The 23,197-nt window shown below is 42.2% G+C and overlaps 2 protein-coding genes across 3 annotated transcripts; one reads left to right on the forward strand and one right to left on the reverse strand.

The window, feature by feature from the left end:
- Nucleotides 1-18,821, reverse strand: lmbr1l (limb development membrane protein 1-like). The gene is made up of 17 exons (XM_080533965.1): nt 18,610-18,821; nt 12,217-12,301; nt 10,725-10,758; nt 10,293-10,432; nt 9,471-9,574; nt 9,135-9,258; nt 8,497-8,565; nt 8,260-8,324; nt 6,496-6,568; nt 6,311-6,388; nt 6,119-6,195; nt 5,912-5,989; nt 3,189-3,262; nt 2,859-2,949; nt 2,684-2,750; nt 2,357-2,518; nt 1-1,719 (listed from the first exon to the last, which is right to left on the reverse strand). The coding sequence occupies exons 1-17, from the start codon at nt 18,670-18,672 to the stop codon at nt 1,469-1,471; spliced, it is 1,635 nt and encodes a 544-aa protein (XP_080390091.1). The 5' UTR covers nt 18,673-18,821; the 3' UTR covers nt 1-1,468.
- dnajc22 (DnaJ (Hsp40) homolog, subfamily C, member 22) lies at nt 18,101-22,004 on the forward strand. 2 transcript variants are annotated; one of them, XM_080533966.1, is made up of 4 exons: nt 18,101-18,201; nt 19,982-20,592; nt 20,751-21,043; nt 21,232-22,004. In XM_080533966.1, the coding sequence occupies exons 2-4, from the start codon at nt 20,043-20,045 to the stop codon at nt 21,412-21,414; spliced, it is 1,026 nt and encodes a 341-aa protein (XP_080390092.1). In that variant the 5' UTR covers nt 18,101-18,201; nt 19,982-20,042; the 3' UTR covers nt 21,415-22,004. The 2 variants fall into 2 exon arrangements, with proteins under 2 accessions (XP_080390092.1, XP_080390093.1); XM_080533967.1 differs by lacking the exon at nt 18,101-18,201 and adding an exon at nt 19,264-19,320.
- The last annotated feature ends 1,193 nt before the right edge of the window (nt 22,005-23,197 follow it).

A 23,197-nucleotide genomic window follows, 5' to 3' on the forward strand; every position in this document is an offset into this window, starting at 1 on the left:
ACATTTTAAGATCTTTTTTCTTCAATAACTGGTCACATTCTATTCACTTCAAAGCTTTTTAAAAAAATACTACATAAAATCATACAGCCATCATCCATGTGCTTTAGAGCAGCAGGTGAAAGTAGTCAGAGGATCTGCAGTTTGTTACACAAATGCCCTTGATTGGCAAATAATACAGTATTACTGCATTTTTACTCTCAATCCCTTTACCCACACCAAATGTGCTCCTAAAACAATACATTCCCAGATGAAGTGAAATGAGTAAACCTACTAATACATCAACTGTGTTCTATGTAATGACTGACCAGGGAGAACTGAACCTCAGGGACACTTTCAGGCTGATGGTGTGTTTGGGGGACACTGTCCTCTGCTGGTGACAGAGCAACAAAACCAAAACAAATGTCATGGCTAATACAACTTAATATGCTGATACAGCAAAGGACAACCATGACACAGGATCACAACATGCTTATTATCATCAAAAAATAAAAACAAAGTGAAAGAAATGTTTCATTTAGATTTCATCTTAAAAGTGTGTTAATCTCTAACTAGAATTGGAGCGTGATAGTTAAAGTGAATGTCCAGCAAACTACTTGACTGAGCATAAAACTGGGAACATGAAACTGTCCCATACATTCACATATTGCACTATTTCACAAGATTGTTGAAAACTAAAACACATTCAGATCACCAACCATCTAATCAAAAACCTAACTCTCCATAGTAAACAGTATTGCACTTGGTTTATTCACAAACCCTTATAGAACCATGACAATTCAAGACTGAGTGAAAACCCACTCAAAAATGACTTTTCAATTATGACTTAATACACAATGCCAAAATAATGAAGATCACATATGCCCCTTCGATTTGTCTTCATGTGTTCAGGTATCTTGCCATACAAAGGTCTATTACTCCAATGTTAAGAGTTAACAAAGTCATGCTATGCCCCTCCTCTATCTGAAGGTCAAGGTATGCAGAGTGAGTATGACCTCTACCCCCATTAGAAACATCCTCTCTCATTAACTAACACAACATCAGTGCAGACAAGACCCGACAAAACACATGGAAGTGGGATTCACAGGAGTGAGGCCCCAAAAATAGTGGTACAACATGAGAGGGGAAGGCGTGGGGAGGCTACAGAGAGAGGACTTGCTCAAGGCAGAGCAGGAAGAGGAAATGTTGTCACTGCCACAACGTAATGTTCCAAAATAGCTCTGCTGACTTTTACACTTGTCCAGACAGAGTAGTGTCCAAGCTACGTCTAGATCATGGATTTTTTAGAAGGCAGTAGTCCGGCTGTGGCATGCTGTATGGTATTAGATACAGCATTGATCCCTTTTTATATTCCAGGCTCTCATGGTCTGTATGGCTCAGATAACTATGCACAGTAAATGTGCTAGAACCCATGTAGTAAAATAACCAGTTGCTTCCCCAGGTCAACTTGTATTGGTCAGTAAGCAGATATCTACCGCTCCATTTGCCAAACCGCACACATATTCCTCCACTCCACTGTCTTCATTTTGGTGAACTGAGCACCGATTGGTTGAAGGACGGAACTCAAGGTGCCACTGGTCCAAGGCTCAGGTCCCAGGGAGTAGGAGATCAAGCTTGCGGGGCGAGGGATGGAATGACACTGGATCTTTGACAGTCCATTGGCCAGGAGGAGCTTGAATGGGACGGTGGAGCAAGACACAGTCAGAGGCAGTTTGTGGAGACCTGCAAAGGGAAAACAACACACAACTGCGATTAAAAAGGTGGAGTGGTATGGCATAATTGCCCCCAACACGCACGCACGCACATACACCTTTAGGTGAAAAGAAAGTCCATCAATCACAGAACAAAAGCCTGTGGTGAGGCAAGGGAAAGGAGTAGGAGAACTACGATGGAGCAGAGATGCTATCTGCCCTGTGAGGAAGGGGGGTGTGTGAGTGTGTGGCGTGTCCATGCTCAGAGCTGTTGTTTGTGTTGGGCGGAGGGGCAGAGGGTGTGCGTGCTCTGGAGGGGGGGGGGAGGGTGACAACTCCATAGCTAGGCCTGTAGGCCCGTAGGGACCCTACTCCCCTCCTGTCCCCTTTCACTTTCCTGAGAGAATTGAACGCTTTCTATCTGAGGAAAGGGGACCAGCCCATCGGGAAATATGGACCAAGTTGCTGGGAACACCTAACCCTAGAGACACTCTGAAAACACTGCCCATTGCTTATACAGGCTGTAAAGCCCTTCTACACCAATGTTTCTCACACACACACAAACACACACACACACACACACACACACACACACACACTTCTTAAACTTTATCAAGAGGACCCAAACAACATAGACAAACATTGCTTGTCATGAGCGGCAGACTGACCGAGGGCACGGATGAGCTCTCTCTGAACGGTCCAGGTGAGGGTGTTGATGAGGCAGGCAGAGGTCAGCCCTGCAAACAGAATGTTGTACAGGAACACAATGTGGAAGTTCCCCAGCCAGTTGTACCGACCAAAGTCTCCGAGCAGATCAAACCGTGTGATCCCTGAGAAACACAGAGAATTGGTAAAGATCAATCAACTGCTACTCTGAGGACAACATTTGTCAGGCCACATGCCACCTGGTGGTCAGAAAAAGGTACTACAACCAGAAACTCTAACTAAGGTGACCATAAGTCAACCAAATCTCACGAAGTGGAAAATGTACTTACCAAGAGTGCGAGAGAAGACAGGCAGTGCAGAGCTGAGAATAAGGAGACACACACAGTTCCCAATGATCTGAGGAAGGGAGAAAAGTTCACTATTAGAACGGACTGCACCTCCAGCTCATATACAGTTAGCCTCATACTGGAGTTATGAGGGAAAGTGAGAGACAGACCAGTATACCTGTGTGAGGTTGGTGTCCTGAGCATGGGGCAGCAGGCCCACGAAGAGAGGGGAGCTGTAGAAGCCCACCACTGACGACACCATCAGATAACTGACATAAGGAGTGAAGGGCCTTCCTTATAGTCGGACATAAGCACACTTTCACATACACAAAAACGACCATGGCTTGATGTTGTTTCATAGGTGATTGTGGTCATTAAACGATATAAATGCGCAGAATGTTAGACACAAACAAGCCATTAACTTAACAAGCAATCAACTAAATATGTACTTCAACATGATCAGCGGAGGTGAGGTGTGTAAGACAGCGGGTCTGAAGTGAAAGGATACAGGATGAGGACCACCTGCACTGCTGCTCCCAGAGACCCAAACATGGAGAAGGAGGCCGTCCCCAGACGAGGGTCCTGAAACACACAGGTTATTGTACCTATCATAATCGCCATATGGAAACATGTCTGCAGGTATCTAAACAGCATGAGTAGAACAGCAGGCCATCCAGATGCTATAACAGCCAGGGTTCTGAGCAAACCACCAGGGCCACACAGCATATTCCTCTCTAGTGGGGTCCTCTCTAGGGTTGAGAGGTATAGCGGTAATATTATCTATCGACCTAAGCCAAATTAAGCGTTGTTTGTCAATTCACAATGTATAACACGCCAGCGTGGTTGGAGAAAGTATCACAATCATTTCAGGAGTGTAACTTTGCATGTTGCAAGTGACCTCTTCCACCTCAGGTTAGAGAAGGAGAAAAAGAAAAAGAAAAGATAACTGGTGGGCTTGTTCCCTAAAAAAAAGATGGGAGATTTGGCCGAGTTTATTTGCATGATAAAGATGACAGCCAGAGATGGGAACACTAATGAAAACTAATCTACACTTGCACCTCAAACACCCATTAACAGCTGCACAAACGGGATATCTGTCCGTATCAAGTGTGTGTGGTCGTCAGTTAACACGACTTGTCACACCCGACTGGAAACTACAGTCAAAATGCCTACAGACTAGCTTTTTTCTAGAAAACCACACGGCGGAAAACGTTGTTGATGCACTCCGCACGGCACTTGGATGTGAATAAACTCTTGGCCATAACGACTGACAATGCTCCTAACATTGTGCAGTGTGTGATGCTTCTTATTAAGCCATGAATGAATGAATCGTTTAATGACCACACGACCAAGGTCGGTGGAATTTGTTGTCGGTACAGATGGAAAAAAATCAATACAGCAGTGTCAAATACATCAGACATACACACGACTATCACAATGGACAATGTACACACAACCACAAGACAAAATCATAGTCAATATTTACAACTATAAAGTGCAGTACATCCGGCAGGGTTAGTGCAGTGAGTCAAGTGTTGAGTCCTTATAGCAGAGGGGAAAAAACTGTTTTTGAAACGGGATGTTTTGGTGGCCAGGGTTGAAACAGGTGCGAGCAGGGTGGGAGGAGTCAGAGATAATTTGGTAGTGCGTTTGAGATGTAATGATTCAACTGATGGAAAAGGGGTGCCAATGATCTTAGATGTTTTTTTGACTATTCGCTGTAGTTTTTTTCCGGGATTTACGGTGCGTGCTGCTGAACCAAACTGTGATGGATGAGGTGAGTATGAACTGAAGGAGGTTTTGTTTCACTTTGAATTTTTTGAGCTGTCTGAGAAAGAACAGTCGTTGTTTTGTTTTTTTGGTGATGTTATCTGTGTTGATGTTCCATTTGAGTGAGTTACTGATATGTGCCAATACATTTGAAAGAATCTGTTATAGTTATGGGTTCTCCAAAGATGTTAATGTTTTGTTTTGAGGGGGGGCTGTGCCTGAAGTCTATGATGAGTTCTTGTGTCTTTAATGAGTCGAGCTGGAGGTTATGCATGTTATTGAGCCACCAAGTGACTGCTTGTGCTATCTGCTCGCGATAACGGTCTTCATTGTTGTTGGTTATGAGTCCAATTATGGTTGCATCATCTGCATATTTGAGAATGGTGACTGAGCTGTGGAGGGATATCAGGTAGTTAGTGTAGAGGGAGAAGAGCCAGGGTGAGGCTCCTGTGCTGAGGGTCAAGGGTCGAGATGAAAGGCTGTTCATCTTGACCCTCTGTCGTCTTTTCCACAGGAAGCTCCGTATCCAGTGGCAGATGCAGGGGTCAATGTTCACGTCCACCAGTTTATTGTAGAGATTGACCGGGTCTATTGTATTGAAGGCCGATCTAAAGTCGATGAATAGGAGTAAGGTGGGACTGGGAACTGTTCAAACCTCCCATAGAACTCATTGAGTTTGTCCGGGAGGTCAGTGTCAATGTCAGATGTAGACTTTTATTGTAGTTGGTCATAGACTTTTTTCCAGATGGTTCTAGTGTCACTTGATGCAATCTGTTGTTCCAGTTTTATGGCATAATTAGATTTGTCTTTCCTGATTGCAGACCTGAGTTCATATTTGGCAATTTTATATTGATCCCTGTCTCCACTAATAAAAGCTGAGTTCTTGTCCTTGCGTAGAAGCTGGACGTCTTTGTTGAACCAGGGTTTATTGTTGCTGTGAATTTTCACTGTTTTGGTGGGGATACACAACTCCTCACAAAAGTTGACGTATGACGTCACGGTGTCAGCGAGTTCATCGAGGCTGTATATGTCCCAATTTGTGCACTCGAAACAGCGGCAGTGGCAGTCCAGGATTTGACGGGTTTGGATGTCGTATTGCAGGACTTACATTTCTGTCTATATTTCGGGATAAGGAGCAGCATGGCATGGTCAGACCTTCCCAGCGGAGCCCTCGGGAACGAACGGTAAGCCTCAGATTATGCTATCCAACTGTTTAGTTCAGTTTGTCAAGCTGTGAGTTTAAATGATTGTTTAGGCTAAATGTCATATGGTATAGCAGTTTCCACATGAATAATTACGTTTTACAATGTAGAATAGATAAATATATGGAGCAAAGACACACAAGCCCCATGCAATGTTTTTTTTCTTTTTTTTTCTGCTCTAATACCATATACGCCGGTAAAATTGAAGGACGGAATAACAGGTATGACAAAATTGATACTGCCCAACCCTAGTCCTCACCTCCATTCCTCTTGGCATGGCAGTCTCATCGAAGAGGAGCTCCAGCACATGGAAACACACCATCAGCACACACACCACCTGAACAAGGGGAGGGATAACAACTCATTATACCATAACAAGCGCACATATGCATGTGTGTGTGAGAGTGTAATTGTGTGTGTGTGAGAATGAAAATTGACAAATGTCAAGATAAAACAACTAGTCTACCGTTAAAGCTAGAAGCAGAAGCATGGCCAGAGGGTAGCCAAGGTTCCGTTGCCATGGGGAGGCTCTCCTACGCGTCTCTAGGGGGAGAGAAAGAGATTGATGGAGGGGTGAGGATGTGAACGACAAGTCTTTGACATTGCATTGTGATCAGTGTGAGAGGAGCTTGTGTGTGTAGCTCAGACAAAGTTTTACCCAGGGCGACGCGCTTGGCCTGGACACTGAGGAACTGCGTCCTCACCGCCTCTACATTCCAGCAGGATGTGCCACAGCCTACAACCAGAGAGGATGATGAAGACAGAATGGACACACACACGACTGGAATGATTCATAGGAGAATGGTGGTGTGAATCCCTTCTAGACCACATTGGCCCACTTACGGTTGAGTTTCATGGAGAGCGACGCCTCTTCGAACACGGCACAGTTCATTGTTTCCTCCACTTTCTCCAACAGCTGAGGAGACATGTGAGACGGTTGTTGTCAGATACTTACAGATTTGGTCATAGTTCATCATCTATACAGTGGGATGCAAAAATGTGGGCACCCCTAGTCAAAATGCCCTTTACAATTAACATCTTGATTTTTGGGATCTAACAAGTTCATTGCAAGCCACACTGTGCGACATGGAACTAATAATCTTGGGTACGACCATCAATTTGATGCATGCACTGTGTGATGAGCCGCATGCAGCAGCGATAAACATAAACAATGGCGCATAGCAAGAAGCGTGCACTTACAATAGTGGCATTCATGTGCATGGACAAGGCAAAAAAAAAGGAGGAGAAAGAGAAAAATGTGTTTTTTTCTGTCGCTTGTGTTGTCGCTCTGATCATTGCGTAATTCCATTCTGCATTTCTATTCGTTGGTTAGTTGACGTAGGTCGTAACAGCATTCACATTGCGAGACGCTCACGTACGATCATCCACAATTTCTGACACTGTCAGATATTTGTCGCAGGCTATCTTTGGTCGAAAGACCGTAACAGCAGTCAATATTTTAACCATACACACAGTACAAGGTAGGATCACCATTTTGGACCCACGACCACAGATATTGCCAAGACTGGTGAACTTTTGTCTGGGACAGCCCAAAATCGCACAGTGCGTCCCAGTGAAAAGAAGCAAACCTAACCTCTAATGGTACAAAGTTAAACATGACAAATTTCATCACATTTTAAAGCAAGTACTTTTTAAAGTTTCAAAATAATAAAACAAGGAAAAAGGCCATGTGCAAAAGTTTGGGAACCCTGTCAGCTAGTACTTTGTAACTCCTCCTCGGGCAACTATAACAGCCTGCAAACGCTTCCTGTAGCCAGCTAAGAGTCTTTAAATTCTTGTTTTGGGAATTTTTTCCCATTCTTCCTGGCAGAACACCTCTAGCTCAGAAATATTCTTCGGCCTTCTTGCATGCACGGCATGCTTGAGATCTCTCCACAGATTTTCAATAATATTCAAGTCTTGGGACTGTGATGGCCATTACAAAATCTTAATCCGTCTTTCCTGGAGGTTCTTCATGGTTGATTTTGAGGTATGCTTCGGGTCATTGCTTGCTGGAATACCCAACCTCTCTTCAACTTTAATTTCTGGACTGACCTTCGAACATTAGCCTCTAGAATGTCTTGATATTTGGTGGATCCATTCTTCCTTCCACCCGCACAATATTGCCTGTGCCCCCAGCTGCTACACAACCCCAAAGCATAATGGATCCACCTCCACGCTTAACTGTTGGCAAGGTGTTCTTCTCAACAAATGCTTCACCCTTGGGTAGTTTGAAACGTTGCGAGAGTTTTTTGTAGCATTCTCCTTGATGGTGGAAGTGAACTATCGTGATTCTGACATCCTTGGACAACTGTTTAGAGGAACCCATGTTTTTTAACACCAGACACAACAGCCACCGCGGTTAGATACTTTAGAAGGCATGGAGTTACTTCTGAATATATAGTTCAAATTATATTCACCTGGCTCATTGGAGCCCTAACGAGTAAATTTGGTCTGGGCCTTAGTAATCATCTTATCAAAAGGTAACAAAGAATAATCCAAGGGTTCCCAAACTTTTGCACAGGGCCCTTTTCCATGTTTATCATTTAAAAACTCAGATTTTTTTTTAAAAATACAATATGTGGAGACATCCGTTTTCTCGCTCACCCGTGGTTTGACCAAAAGGCTCCCAGTGACGCTGAACATGTGAGACAGTCCAAAGGGAGTGCACACTGCATGGAGGCAGGAGAGGAAGAATGATTCACCATTTTTAAAACTGCATATTTTTGACAGGACCAAATCATATACTTTCAAAAGGTTTCCTAGATCTAGAGCAACCACTGAGGTAGAGTTCCCCTATTCACCAGTAAGTACATGGTAGAACCAATCAAGAGTTTTACTCACACAACAGCAGCAGCACTCCAAAGAGAGAGACACCAGAGTAAATGTAGGGCAGGTAGTACTCCCACAGGTCTGAAACAGGAGAGACAGGGGAGGGGAGGAATATCACATTATAAGAAACATCACATACATTGCCATTGGAAAGTATTCAGACCCCTTAATTTTTTCCACATCTTGGATTCAAATAAAAGAATACAAAAGAATGACAAAATGAAAGCACGTTTTTTAGAAAATGTCAGTAAATGTATTCAAATGTAAATACCTCATGTACCTACGTATTCAGACCCTTTGGTATGACACTCTTAAAATGAGCTAAAATGCAAAAATGTCATCAACAAATCACTCAATAAGTTGAATTGAGTCGATCTTAATGCAAGGTATTTCTGTAAAAAATTAATATATATATACATTTCCTGAAATTTCTAAAATCATGTTTTTGCTTTGTCATTCTTGGGTATTGTGTGTGTGATTGATGGCAAATTATTTTAATTTAATCTATTTTAAATTGAGTCAATAACACAACAAAATGTGGAAAGATTGAAGGGGTCTGAATACTTTCAGAAGGCACTATAGACTGTATGGTTCTACAAACTAACTTAAAGATTTAAACTATGTTAGTGTGGTGGAGTGGGCCCACTCACCGTAGAGGCTCTCCCTGGCTGTGTTACGGTGGAGGGCGGCTGAGGCGACCCACACGATGCCCAGCAACAGTAGGGAGACCAGCAGCAGCACCACAGCAGTCTCATATACCCGCCCCATCACCCCCTACACACACACACACACACACACACACACACACACACACACACACACACACACACACACACACAGCCCAATACATTACCCCCTGAAAAGAAGCCTGCAGAGATGTGTCCATCTCTGACATTCTGTCTGACAATGAACGATCTTCAAATCAATTCAATCAACGGTTTTAATGATATCATGAGACAGTGTGTGAGACATACAAAAACATGTACCTTTTTGCACCCCACAAAGCCCTCAGACTCAGTGAAGAAGTAGGCAAAGGGCATGAGGAAGCCCAGGGACAGGTTGGAGAAGAGGAAGACCAAGTTCCACAAGCCTGATTGACAGGAAGAGACTTTTTCATTACATTTGTAGTAATATAGTATATATACCATATATATATATATATATATATATATATATATTACTATTAAAAAAACTACTTAAATATTATATTAGACAACAGTAAATATGCAGTAGCACATATTATGGATAGAATTCAAGGCCAACTATAAGTGAATACATTTTCGAACAATTGAGACAATACCACTGAAAGCCACAGTGGGGCGTATCCTAGCAGTCAAGGATGGAATAGTTTTTGGCTTACACTAACATCTGTAAGCTAAACTCTATGAAAATAAGCAACAGAGCTCAATGAGTTCGAGAAGAAACTAGGGCAGCTGCACAATCTGAATAATTCCCCAAAAGGTACTGTATGGGGCCCCGTTTCCTTTTGACCTTATGCTTGCCGCATGTGAGGTTTCAGAGTATCTCTAGTGTTCATGCGATTGTGTTCACGCCCCGTTGACTCAACAACAGGTTGTAGAACCATCTAATCTAAATGGTATAACTACTTATATTTCTGACTGAAATTCCAAAAACAACAGCAAGGCTATACAGAAAAAGCTCTGCCATATGAACAATACCATTATTGTACCTGACACAAAGCACTGTGCTTCTTGGAGCTCATTGACTATCAATGCTACGGATTTAATTGCCATTTTAAAAAAACAGAATGGAGTGTGTTGAGGAGTAGACTAGACTTGGACCAGTACCGCGGATGAGGGAGCCATTGAGCCACTGCATGTAGTAGCTCTGTGGGAAGGTGAGCAGCACCTCATTGGACAGGATGGAGATGGGGAGCAGGAGCACAGCACACATGGCCACAGAGAGGGTGAATGTGCACAGCCACAGCCTACAGAGAGAGAGAGAGAGAGAGAAAGAGAGAGAGGGAAAATGTGTGAGAGGGTGTGTGCGTGTGTTTGATCCTCTAGCTGTCAGGGTAGAGAGGGTAGGGAACAGCCCAATGCCAGCGTGTAGGGACAAAGGGCAGCGAGCTGACATAAACAGACAGGAACGGCCCGTAACACCACAGCCAAGCGGCCACATCTCATTTTGTCATATTGACATGAATACTGACTCACACTAACTGACATTCTAATCACAGTGAGTGAGTCAGTCAGTTAATCATTAAGCTCTTTACTTACGCAATTTTGTTGACGGTGGCATCTTCAATGTCATCTGAAAAAGAAAATCAGAAAACACAAGTGAGTGCCTCGAAGTCATAACACTCACGTCATCAACTGTACTCAGGCAGCTCATTCAACAGGCAGCTTTATCAAATTAAATAACAGCAACAGGAAGATCTTTACAAGTGAAAAAGACCTTGAAAACAGAACCAAACAGAAGGGGGGGGGGGCAGTGAGAGAGCGTGTATGCTCCGAGTGACATCTGTAAGACACTGTGATAGACACAGACTAAGAAAAAAAGCTGATGTACAGTACAAATGTACATGTACAAATGTACAGTAATGCCGAGTACATTGTGTTCAAGAAATACAAAAACAGTGTCTAGAAATAAAGAGGAGGGTAGAAAAACAGTCTGCATTGATTTACAGAAACTAGCCTTAGCATGGTGCAATTCAATTAAGCTGCAAGGCACAAATGTTCTGCAAATGTTCAGCTGTGGACATTCAATGGAAACAACAACACTGCACTAATGCAGAGCAGGTTTCACAGATTGCCTTCCAAAAGCCAAACAAGCTCTGCAGTGTGATATAGAGGCCAGTTTGTTGGAGGTGCCACATCTGCTTCCAATAAGGAGAGTCTATTGGATAGATTACATAACTTTAACCCAATTCCAATGCAACATTTGAACAACTCACATTTTCGATAAGTGAATATAGCATATTATAGCAGGTTTCATCACTGAATTAGTTCAATGAGAGGACGCATTTCTATTAGAGCAAAATGGCCATGCGCGTATTGTATACTGAAAGGTTAGGTTAATAAGTCATTACATTTCAATATGGCAGAAACAAAAACATAAGTTGTTAAGCATACAGCACAGAGCATGGACATAAGCATGATGATGTATATCCTTGATGAACAAAAGCAGTCTTCATGATGTGATTGTGTCAGTGAGGCCTTAATCAGGGGGCTAGGTATGGAACGGATAGTTCATGTTTATCTTCAAGGAACATTCCTGCCCTTCAGTCGATTTAACACACAGGGGACCTGAGGTAGTGGTTACATAACTACCTCCTTCAGCGATTGGGACCCGATGTTCTGGCCAAAGTCTAGAGCTAGGCCTGGAGATAGCTATACGTGGACATCGCATGTGCAAAAGTAGGCCTACATGGAACACAAAATCCATGTCTATTCCTATTGCCCCAATTATAAAAACATATAGGCCTAGCACTTAAAAATAAAAAAACATAACAATATCCCTAAGACTTACGGAGGCGTTAGTACAGAGTTACAAGGCTTTCGGAAAACTCATCCAGACCCGTTTTTCCATAATAACGTTTCTGCTGTGCTGTGTGTGCACTCAAAAAGCAAATCTGCAAGTTAAACACCCTTGAGCTTCCTCTTTGGACTGCTCTGGCTTTGGTATTTGATAGAGCAGTTTTACTACTACTTGTCTAATACCCCGGAGTCCTATTTACCAATTAAGATCATGGCAAATATCCATACTCACCAGTGACAAAGTCTGCATTCTTCTTGAAGTGAGTGAGAATGAGGTAGGACACAATGTAGAGGCATGTGAAGAGAAAGACACAGATCTGTGAGAGAGAAAATAAAGACATTTATATGACATAAGACAGTTGGCTTTATTATATTCCAAATGTGGATGAAAATACTGTAGTAGCCTAGAAGTTACGCATAGCCCTAGGCTCAAAACCAATGGATCTTGGGTGGTATCTAGGAGCCATATTAAGTATTGCACCAAACAAGTGGGCCTAGAGGTTCAGATAAACAAAACAAGACAGGTAGCTGTCTGACAGGTAACCAAGCTATCAGCAACTCATGACTTCACCTCACTATGGCTACATGCATTGCAGTGTGTGACATAAGTGCTTATCTGAGACGCTTAACATGGCTAGGTGGATGAGTGAAATAGATCAAGATGAATAAAGGAACACACAGGGAAGAGAGAACAGAACAACTGCAGAAGATACTGTAAGGAGAGGGAAAGTGATAACAACAAGATAACATTGACAAAAAACAGAACAACCAGACCCAGACTGGCACAGTTGTGTAACTATCTAGTCAACAGGCCTGGCACCAGCACTAACACCGTGGGTGGGCAGGGGCCGACTAGTTGATGATTTTCTGACAAAGCTAAGCTTTCAGGTGGTAGATAGACATACAAATATGACCTTCAAACACACCCCTGGAATATCAACAATTCAGAAGTTGAAAAATGTCAACTTTTGATCGGGTGGGCAACACATACATTTGGCTGGGCTGAGCCCACCCCTGTCCATAGCTACCGCTGGCCTTGCTAGTCACGTCCTGTGGGTTTGACCGAGCCTCAATGTTTTTAAGCGTTCCTTCAGTTCACATATTATTATTTTTTTAAATCACACATCCTAAATAACAAGTGAGTCAGACCAGCACAAATGACCCGACTCCATGATCCTCTAGAGAGACGACTTGAGATAGTGAGATGCATGACAAGGCCAAGAGGGACAGATGGAAGCTGAAGATTTTCCACATTATAAAAGAAAAAGGGTGAGTGTGGGGGTCTAGGATTAGACTAAGAAGAGAGGAAGAGTAATTTATTCCCTGAACAGGACAACACGCGACCATTCTCTTGACTTGTTATCTTGGTTATCTGGAGTAAACACTTACCATATCGCAGTGTGTTATGTCAACATGTTCTTTCACAAAGGCAATGTCCAATGATATCGCCCTATGCCTACCATTTGAAGCCACAAAAGAACAGGTTTTATAGGCAATGGGATTTTGACATTTGGAAAGAGGTAGTTAATGTAAGGACAAGGACCACATCTTATAGATAACTCCTTGTAGCTCCTCCGTATGTCACATGACTTCAGGCGAACAAAGAAGCCATGTGACTGAAATGCCAACGTGACAGCATCCTGTTCTCCATAGCATCATTCCTCCATTACTGATCCAAGCCTACTTATCATTGAATTGAAATAGACTAGTTGATGATTAGGCCCATAGTGGACAGATCAAGTACAAGTAGCCAACTGTTCTTAAGCTCTAAATCAGAGTTTTGTTTGCATGCAGTGGGGGGTGAATAATGTTGCACTAATATCATATCAATATAACTTCTCTGCCCGAACATGGTTGGATGTTGGATGCAAACCTAGGCAAACTGGAACTTCAAAAAAGTACACACACATCCTCCCTCCCGCTCAAAGGAAGAGAGACAAAGGTGGCAGGATACAGGCATTCACCCCTGAGGCGAGGAAAAACAACAGATCAGAGGAACATCCTGAGTGGCAGCAAACGGGACAACACTCATATGGCTCATAGTTTCCTTCAGAAAGTTGTTAACTCCAGCACATAATGTACTTATGGGCTGAAAAATGGGCCAATGACAATACCCCAATCAGCTGAGGTATGATAGAATTCTAGGCCTGTCATTGTAATACTTTCTGTGCACGAAAGCATCAGGTTTCAAAGCATTAGCCTATTTCACACCAATACAAGGTCTCTTGTTCTCTTACATCACTGTAGCCTCAAACAACATCAATGTATTTCTAAATACATGTAAGTGTGTGTATGTATGTAGTAGTATGTATGCAGTCTAAAGACTAGCCTACATTATTCCAACATATGGACAGAGTTCATTTAACAACAGAATATGAGGACATATGGTACAGTAACAAAGAGGGATTGACATACCCCCTCCTCTTCCTAACCTTTGGGGGGACGGGCATTGTGTGACCCACTTTAGGGTGACATTTTCTGACAGCAATAAGATTTGAGAAAAACTATTTGATCTTGTGCAGTCTAAACCTGCCAAACCCCTTTTCTATCTAACAAAGTGGTTCACAGGGGGGGTTTAGGCCGTTATAGGTGAACACCTGATTGGCAGGATAAGCCCAGAGTTGGGCTGGCGAAGGTGCTAGGAGTGCCTTGGTTGGCTTAACCACTTAAATGCCCAAATCGAACCTCTGTGTCTCCCTCAAGCCTTGAGCCGTAGAGTGGTCCTTTCTATAGTAAGAAGAAGAAAACTTTCAGCAAGTCCTTAAATACAGTAAAACAAAAACCTCTATTTTTGATGCATTCATCAAGATTCATTCATGCAAGATGAATCCTCTAGTCTATCTGTACTCTATACAGTATTGTTTTTCCTACTAAACAGCTAGAGACAGCGAGCTCAAGAGCCTGCTCATACTGGAGTTTGTGCAACCCTTTCTTTACAAGTGGAATAAGAGGATATCAGATGTATACCTTATAGCTGCAAAAAATAACTAGTCTAACAATGCTGTTAAGCAAGCCCCCCAAAAAGGTGTGCTGTATGCTGTATTAGAGCAAGTTGTGCTAATGTATTGACAGAAGAAAGCAACATTTGATGCAATCTTGAGAGGAAGGTGAATAACAGATCAATACTGCAGGGCAAGTTACGACAAAGTTAAGATGAGCCTAACTGAATTGTGGAAACTGCCATTAGAGATTGTAGAATGACAAATTCCAGTTTAGAATATTTAGAATTGTTGCTTTAAAGCAAGTTACATAGTCCCCATGACTCCCCAAGTTAGAGTATGGTGGTGTATGTCTTGATTTCAATGTGGACTATAACTATTTGCAGTTGAATGAGCCTGGCAGACATCCTGAAGAAGTCACACCAACATTTTGTCAATTCCTTTGCAATTGTAATGTGCCTGAGAAAATCGCTCCCTGGCCACTCCTTTGCAATTGTAATGTATCTCACACCTTGTCCTTTGTTGGGAATGATATTTCAGGAGAGGGACAGATATTCTTTGAGTTAGGCCCACGATAGTCTCCTATGTTGTCCTTGACGCACGTTAAAACGCATGGTTAGAACTTGCAGTCATATGTTGCTTTGAAACTGTTAAATTGGTTATCTTGTTGATACTCTAATCTGCTTTTCTGTTACAGCACGACATAATCGTGACCACTGGTTATCACAGAGTTTACCATCAATGTCTAATGTTCACATGCATCGTTAACGAGACGTAGAAGATCAGTGGTTGTGTGTTTCCCTCCATCCAGGACACCCACAGCGCTCGGTGTGTCAGAAAGGCCCTCAGGATTATCAAAGACCCCAGCAACCCAAATCAGAAACAGTTTGAACGACTGCCGTTGGGGAAACGGTACCGTAGCCTCCGGCTAAAACCCAGAGGATGTCAAACAGACACTCTGTTTACACTGTACATGTCTCTACTTTGTTAACTGAACAAGTGCTGATTGTTACTTCTAAGAAACATTATTACACAGACAGTAGCAGGTTGTATTGCTCGTTTAAACAGCTGTTATTGTTATAGTCGTTAGCTTAACACAAAAAAAAAAAGTAAAGTAATTTTTTCTGAGTGTCATTTTTATTTGACAGATACAGCAGAGGAAGGATGGGTGAGAGAGAGGAGGGACGACATGCAGGACATGTCCCCGGCCGGAATCGAACCGGGGACCCTGCGGCCACATGGTCAACGCTCAACCCGCCACGCCACCCAAGCGCCCCAGCTTAACACTATTAGCTACGGTTAGCAAACTGTCCATGAGCAAAAGTATTTTAACAAGATGAGCTTCACAACTGGTTTGTAACACCGGACCTTATCGCCAGCAGACCTGCTCTGGACCTAACCACCAAAGCGGGTAGACAGCTGTGCCTCAGAACACTGTCTGTCTGTCTTTTGAATCCAGCTCAGTTATTGAAGCTAGTGTCGCTGTCCCAGTCTTTGTAATAAGGGAACATATCCTATATTATAGGATATTCCTGGTCCAAATACACATATGAAGCCTTCATTCAACCATACTATAAGAGGAAAATTGTCGGGACAACACCAAGTGGTGGTGATTAGCATCTAAACATATGTAAACATGACAAGTGTCACCAATGTAACCAACGACTGTCGTCATCATTACAGTCGAGCATACAAATCATTCTGTCTTGAAACCCCTCTACAGGCATTTTCCATGCATGTCAGTAGAATTTAGGATGAATTTCTGGTAATATGAACAGCCTAATTAATCACGAACGTTAATGCGTTAACATGGACAGCCCTAATATACACACCCACACACACACATTCTACCAAGTTATCCTCAAGGTTGCAAGATGAGTGGGGCAAGAAGGGTCAATGATAAGCCAAGCCCAAAGCCATTTACTGCCCAGCTAGGTTCAGGGGTCATACAGTATGAATACAGTATGTGAGCACCCAGTGAAGGAGTAAGCTACTCAGGATCTTGGGTACTTAGACAGCATTAGGCCAGGGTGAAAGGCAAGGTCATAATAAGGGTATAGAATCATGAGTGATTATAGTGTAATTGTTATAATAGTAGTGGTCCCAAAAGCAGGCCACTGAACCATGGCCCTTAACAGAACAGTAGAGGGAGAGGCCATTGAATATCCTTTTAGATCCTGTGCCGTCAGGGGGATCAGTGTGCTTGCTAAAGGGGGGAATGAGTATTTCAGCCTGCTGCTGCAACTCTTGTCCGTTCAAGCTGGCTGGGGCTTCGGATCATTTACATGATATAACTGTCTGTCATCTCTGAGCAAGATAAAGAGTCCTGCTAGGCATGAAGGGCCTATGCAGAGTAAAAAAAAAAAAGGATTTTCCTATGAGACCTATAACACCTTGTACAGACAGCGGCGTGGGGCCCAGAGGAAGTCTAATTGCTTTTCACCAAATTGATTCTTTTTTTTATCAGCAAATGCAGATTCCACAGTGCCAACACAAGTTACGTGTTGTATTGAAAAGATTAGATACCTACACAACCAAATGTTTCTATTTAGGCCTATAACTTTTGAAAGTTGTCCCTGCTTTCATTTTTATTCACACACTGTGATGCTTGTTTGCAAATATGAGCGCATCTACTGACAAATCGTTACCAACATTGACAAATAATTTAGCAGTTATTGTAAATAATGGTTTAGCCTACATATACATGTGTCTGTGCATGGATAGTAAATTATATTTGTGCATTGTGTTTAAAAAAAAAATACATAGATAATGGTTCACATGACATTTACAAAAATAAATGCACTAATATCGCATATGAAATTACAAACAAACAACAAAAGTGTTGGCAGTCACCCCAAATCTCAACTCTACAATAAAAAAGAACAAATACTAGGAACTCTAATATTGAAGAATATTTCAGAAAGGATTATAACATTTGGGGTAACTTGGTTTAATAAAGGTGTATCTTTAAAAATGAAAGATTAATAATAAATGTTTGATATATAAATGTTTGCTGTCATAAAACATGCATTGTAAGATTTGCATCATAGGCTACTAACTAGTTACTTGTTATCTTTCCCCATGGAACAAGGTGCATCTAAAGGTGCTATCTGTGCATGAGACAGAGTCGTTCACAGGGGTAAAGTGCAGTATCCATTGTACCCTGTTGTAGATTAACTTCAGACCTGACTGGTTTAAGTAAGAATTGTCCATGGTTCCCTGGGCAAGGGTAAAATCGCAGAGGAGTTATTCTGGAACCAAGTGGCTTCCCACTTCAGGTAATTAATCTCTGCAAAATCATTAGGCTATACAAAGCTTTGTAAGAAGAGGGGTCCTTGAATACCGGGTCGCAAAGCCCCCCTGCATGCACAAGGTGTGAGGAAAGGCTCCTCGGGTTACAAACGATGGCCAAATGGAGCCACTTCTACCCACACTCATTACAAGCTTTAGTAGAGAAAACCTCCTGGCCTCAGCCAGGAATCATGGCAGGAATGGCTGACAAACTTTTGAAAACACACTGTCGGTCATTGGACTAACTTGTAGCCTACCTAGATTAATATTTCGCTATAAAACAATTAGCAGACCTACGATCAGTAGCAGTATTGTTACTTACTATGGTCTCTCGCATATAGTTATATAGTAATATAGTAATATATAGTACATAATATAGTTCTATTGTTACTTACTATGGTCTCTCGGACTCGGTTGTGGAAAAGTTGCTCCCTAACCGACACGTCGTCTACTTCCATCCTCCGAAACCATAACGCATAAAGTGTTAAAAGACAATCAAATCGTGTCCTGGGCTAAAAGCACTAGAGAGGGATGTCAAACCAGTAAAGGAAAACATCCATATCTCTCTCTCCGATAGTAGGGATGTGCTAATAGATCACCCCTTTTCAATTCCACCGGCGGATCACCACTGGCTGGTTCAGCTGGGTGCGACTTTAATGAAAGGGGCCAGTCCGGCGAGGAGAAAGGGGTGGGCGGTCCCAAGAAAGGGGGTGTTATCGAATCCGGGGGGCTGCTTGCAACTCTGAGAATCATTCTCTTTCAACATTGTTTCAAGATTCGAATTTATTTGTAACAAAACAACCTCAACACTTTTATGTCAGATACATTTTCTACAATTATGTATAACTTTGCGGTTAGTATTGATGTTTTACATACATTTAGTACTGACAATTTCTTTACTCTATTTCAATGGCCTTACTTTCTTGAATGCTATCCAAATCAACCATGAGTCCCTATAGGCTACCCTCAGTGCAATTGATCAAGGGAGGTCAATAACGTTTATATGTATTCAGAGTGAAGGTCAATTTCATTCTCGTCATCCAAAGTCCACACAACTGATGCAACAGCATACTCTGAAGAAGTATTTACTGGCGTGATTTGTTCCGGTAAGCTTTTACAAATGTATTCTATTTGCAATGGTCGATCTACATGATCGAATTCGAGGGAAATGTTGCTTAACTAACTTACTAATTAACTATCCGTATTTGTCGTCCAGTTATCTGCTTTCAAAAGAGGTGACAGGTTTTCTGTTTATGATGGAAGCCTATGACAGAACACTGTTCACAACATGATATGACTGAATCATGTGATTAAATGTATGTGGACAGCCCCAGCTGCCTCTTTTTGTTTGTATGGTTAGGCCTAGTTCTTCTGACTCTTCCATTGAATATCTTGAGAAATGATGTATAATAATAATTATAGATCAATTATATTATAAATACATTATAAATACTATACATATTAATCAAGACGACTGCCAATGGCCGCTGGCCTGAGCTAGATTACTCTTCCTGCTACGACTTGTGGATTGATGATTTACTTGCTTAGTCAAACATATTGATTGTAAGTCGCTTTGGAATAAGGCGTCTGATAAATTACCAAAAATGTAAATGTAAATGTCATAGTTACACAGTTATGCTATATGTATTAACATGATGTGGTATATCATATGTTTACTTCCTTTAATGAAAAATATTTCTGACTGTGAGTTAGGCCTATCCATCTTTCATAAAAAATAATTGATTTTCATTTGTTTATCAATTGCAGGCTCTCCCATTTGACCATTTTTCCTTCTGTTGTTGAAATATTGATCCACTGAGGTCCTATCATGGCAAAAAGAGTGACAGTCACATATGCTTTATGGGCAGTGGGTGGCCCAATGGGCCTTCATCACTTATACCTAGGAAGAGACAACCATGCACTGCTGTGGATGCTTACACTGGGAGGCTTTGGGGTGGGTTGGGCAAGAGAGTTCTTCCGCATCCCTGCATACGTGAATGAAGCCAATCGGGAGGCAGAGGGGGTTAAAAGAAGGCCCCCCACAGCCAGACCTCCCCCTATGAGTCTTGCCAGATTTGCTGGTCAGGTTTGTGTAGGCATTTATTTTGGTACAGTGGCACTGATTGGCCTGAACTCACTCAGTTTCTTCTACTGGATCGTACTGCCACTGTGTGTGGGTGCTGGGGTGCACCTGGTATCCAGTGTTGGCCAGCAGACCTCAGATCTATCCAAGACCCTCACTGCCTGTGTCATCACCTCCCCCATCTTCTATGGTAGTACCCTCTCCACTCTGCCCATCAGTCTGGCTGCCAGTGTTGCAGCTGCCCAACACCGCAGGTTCAAACCTCCTCGACGCTCTGGAAACCCCCAAGAACTGGGTATGACATTACATCTCACGTCCACTACATTCCACTACTGTAACAATTCTAACGATGTTCTCACAATTTGCTTGGCTATTACAGAGAATAATCCTTCAAGCAAGCAATGCTACTTTTTGCTATTAATGATTTTATGTTTCTCCTGCTCTCTTGTTTAGGTCCTCGCTGTTATCGCCTTGCTCTGGCCTGGCTAGCCTTCTCTGCCCCACTGGGATACTGTATTTTCCACAACACCACTGCCACGCTGTATTACCTGTCTGACTGTGTGGCAGCACTGCTAGACATGTTCTGGTTCTTTCCCTGGCTCCGAGGGGTTGTGGAGTACATTGTACTGATACCTTACAGGATCCTGTGTGCTCTCACAGGAGGGGGGTACACTGAGGAAGCCTGGAGGAAGGTGTTGGAAATACTGCTTAGACAGCACAGTCAAAGAGAGAAAGAGGCATTGCAAGTGAGTAGTAACAGAGTGTTGCCGTTATATATTAGAAGATAAAGTGTCTGAAGTCTTCTTCAATGCTTTGTTGTTTTTGAATGTGTCATGTCTTGATCTTATCTTTTGGAAGCCTGCATTATATGTTCTCTTAGGTCATCTTACTTGTATGTGCCTTTGCCCATACTATGTGCATGGATGTGTTTCAGGTGTTGTCCGTGAATGAGGAAGCCTCTCTAGAGGAGATCTCTCGCAGCTACAGGGAGCTGGTGAAGGTGTGGCACCCAGACCACAATCCAAGCCAGATGGCAGAGTCACAGCAGATGTTTATAAAGATCCAAGAGGCCTATGAGATTCTGCTCCAAAGACATAAGCCTCGTCATAATAAATGATTTCACCCCAACTCTTGACAATCCTGAAAGCACATGCCAATGTTGTGGCACTGAGACAGCTGGTCTTCCTTTCAGAGGATCAACAGGGTCAGCCCTGTTTCATGAAATTTGGTTTTCCCAAACTGGATTTGTGTATAATATTGCTGTATTAGTACATTGCTCTATTATTACATATTACCACCATGCTAAAAAGTCAAAAAACAAAATACAAAAACGTACTTAAATGCATTGTTTGCTGCCATCTTGTGGTAAGTTAGAGAACACCATAGGCATTTAGTGGAGAGTACCATGATGTTTAATGATTTAATGATGACTAAACTACTGCGTCGTATTGTACACTACCAAAGCATACAATCATATACTTGACTGCCCCTCATTAATATCGAGTGTAGTTAATGGCCTCTTTTTTTTTTTTCTAGCATATTTTAGCCAGGTAAGAGATCCATTTAGACTGCAACTGGAGACTGGAACAGCACATTCAATGCAACACTGATATATCCATGCACCTGCAGATTATAGACATTGATTTGGGAGAATGTGAGCAAGACTGATTCACACATTTAGCACCCACATCACACAGTTGCACATGTATTCAGTTAATTAAAAGTTATGCAAATAATTATTTGTTGGCGCTTGCATATTTAGGTTGTCTCAATCACAACTCCCATTATGCATCGATGTTTTCGACTATCACTTTGGGTCAGACTGCTCTTGCACGGTTATTCGGCCAGCATGGGCCCGGAAGTTGTTTGGGATTCCCAGGTAAAGAAGATCCCGGAGATGCCGCCGTCGCTAGAGAAAACAAACACGTCTCATCTGCTATAACTACGACAGCATAGTCGGTCGCCAGGTAAGGAGAATAACGAAATAATTGTCTATAGCCTACAGTGTGTTGTGAACATTTTTTTAGATGTCTGTGTTTCAGACTAGTTAGCTCGGTGGACTGCATTTGTCGAGTGGTGGGTGCCATAGCAACGGCTCATTAGAAACCTTATTTAGCTACTGTAGTTTAACGTGCTCATTTTTGGATGACAGTTCTATTATATATTTGAAAAGTGCCAATTAAATGTAAATCAGAATTTCCAGACTTTTGACGCTTTTTTTCAATCGCAAAATGAATGGCTCGCGCTGACCTAACCTGTCACACGTCTCATCAACAGCTTGTAATAATATCAGTGTTCTATAATGGTCATAATAACCAGTGAGAGTGAAATATGCACGAGACCAATTCGGAATGTCTACCTGTCAGCATTAACATGTCACATAAATGAAGATAATCGGTATTGTCCTCAATTCAGCACAAGTACAATAGTTGTCATAAGTCGGCCATTTCAGTTTAGACCAAAAACAATATTGCTGCAAATGGCAAGCATAGACCAGCAATGTAGATGTGTTTCCCCCATCATCAACGTGCCTGTTGCTCTTTTGCGCCCAAGAAATGTTCACCAGTTCCATCTGTTGACTCCGCCCCTGACTGATGTGCTCCAATGTCTCGCTCTTACTGTTTAGCTCATTCCGTCCATTTAAACCTAAATAATGTATTATTACTAGACATGGATGCATTAACATTGATTGCTATTACCTTGCGGGCTGTTTATCGTGTCTACAAGACCTATGTATATTATTATTATTTTTTTTACATAAAACATCACATCATCAGGGTTGGGGTCGATTAGATTTAAATTCAGTCAAATTATATGAATTTACATTTCAGAAATGAAAAAAACGTGATAAAAGCCTCTAATTTTCTGTTTATTGAGAAATCATTGACAAAAACCAAATG

This window comes from Nansenia antarctica, assembly GCF_963989245.1.
Source record: "Nansenia antarctica genome assembly, chromosome: 6".
In the NCBI taxonomy this organism is placed as follows: Eukaryota; Metazoa; Chordata; class Actinopteri; order Argentiniformes; family Microstomatidae; genus Nansenia; species Nansenia antarctica.

Coding starts and splice junctions, on each gene's coding strand:
- dnajc22 (XM_080533966.1), top strand. CDS start 20,043: ATGGCAAAAAGAGTGACAGTCACATATGCTTTATGGGCAGTGGGTGGC. Junction 20,593..20,750: donor TGGAAACCCCCAAGAACTGG/GTATGACATTAC, acceptor TCTCTTGTTTAG/GTCCTCGCTGTTATCGCCTT. Junction 21,044..21,231: donor GAGAGAAAGAGGCATTGCAA/GTGAGTAGTAAC, acceptor GATGTGTTTCAG/GTGTTGTCCGTGAATGAGGA.
- lmbr1l (XM_080533965.1), bottom strand. CDS start 18,672: ATGGAAGTAGACGACGTGTCGGTTAGGGAGCAACTTTTCCACAACCGA. Junction 10,433..10,724: donor GCCACCGTCAACAAAATTGC/GTAAGTAAAGAG, acceptor CTCTCTCTGTAG/GCTGTGGCTGTGCACATTCA. Junction 2,751..2,858: donor AGGACACCAACCTCACACAG/GTATACTGGTCT, acceptor TCCCTTCCTCAG/ATCATTGGGAACTGTGTGTG.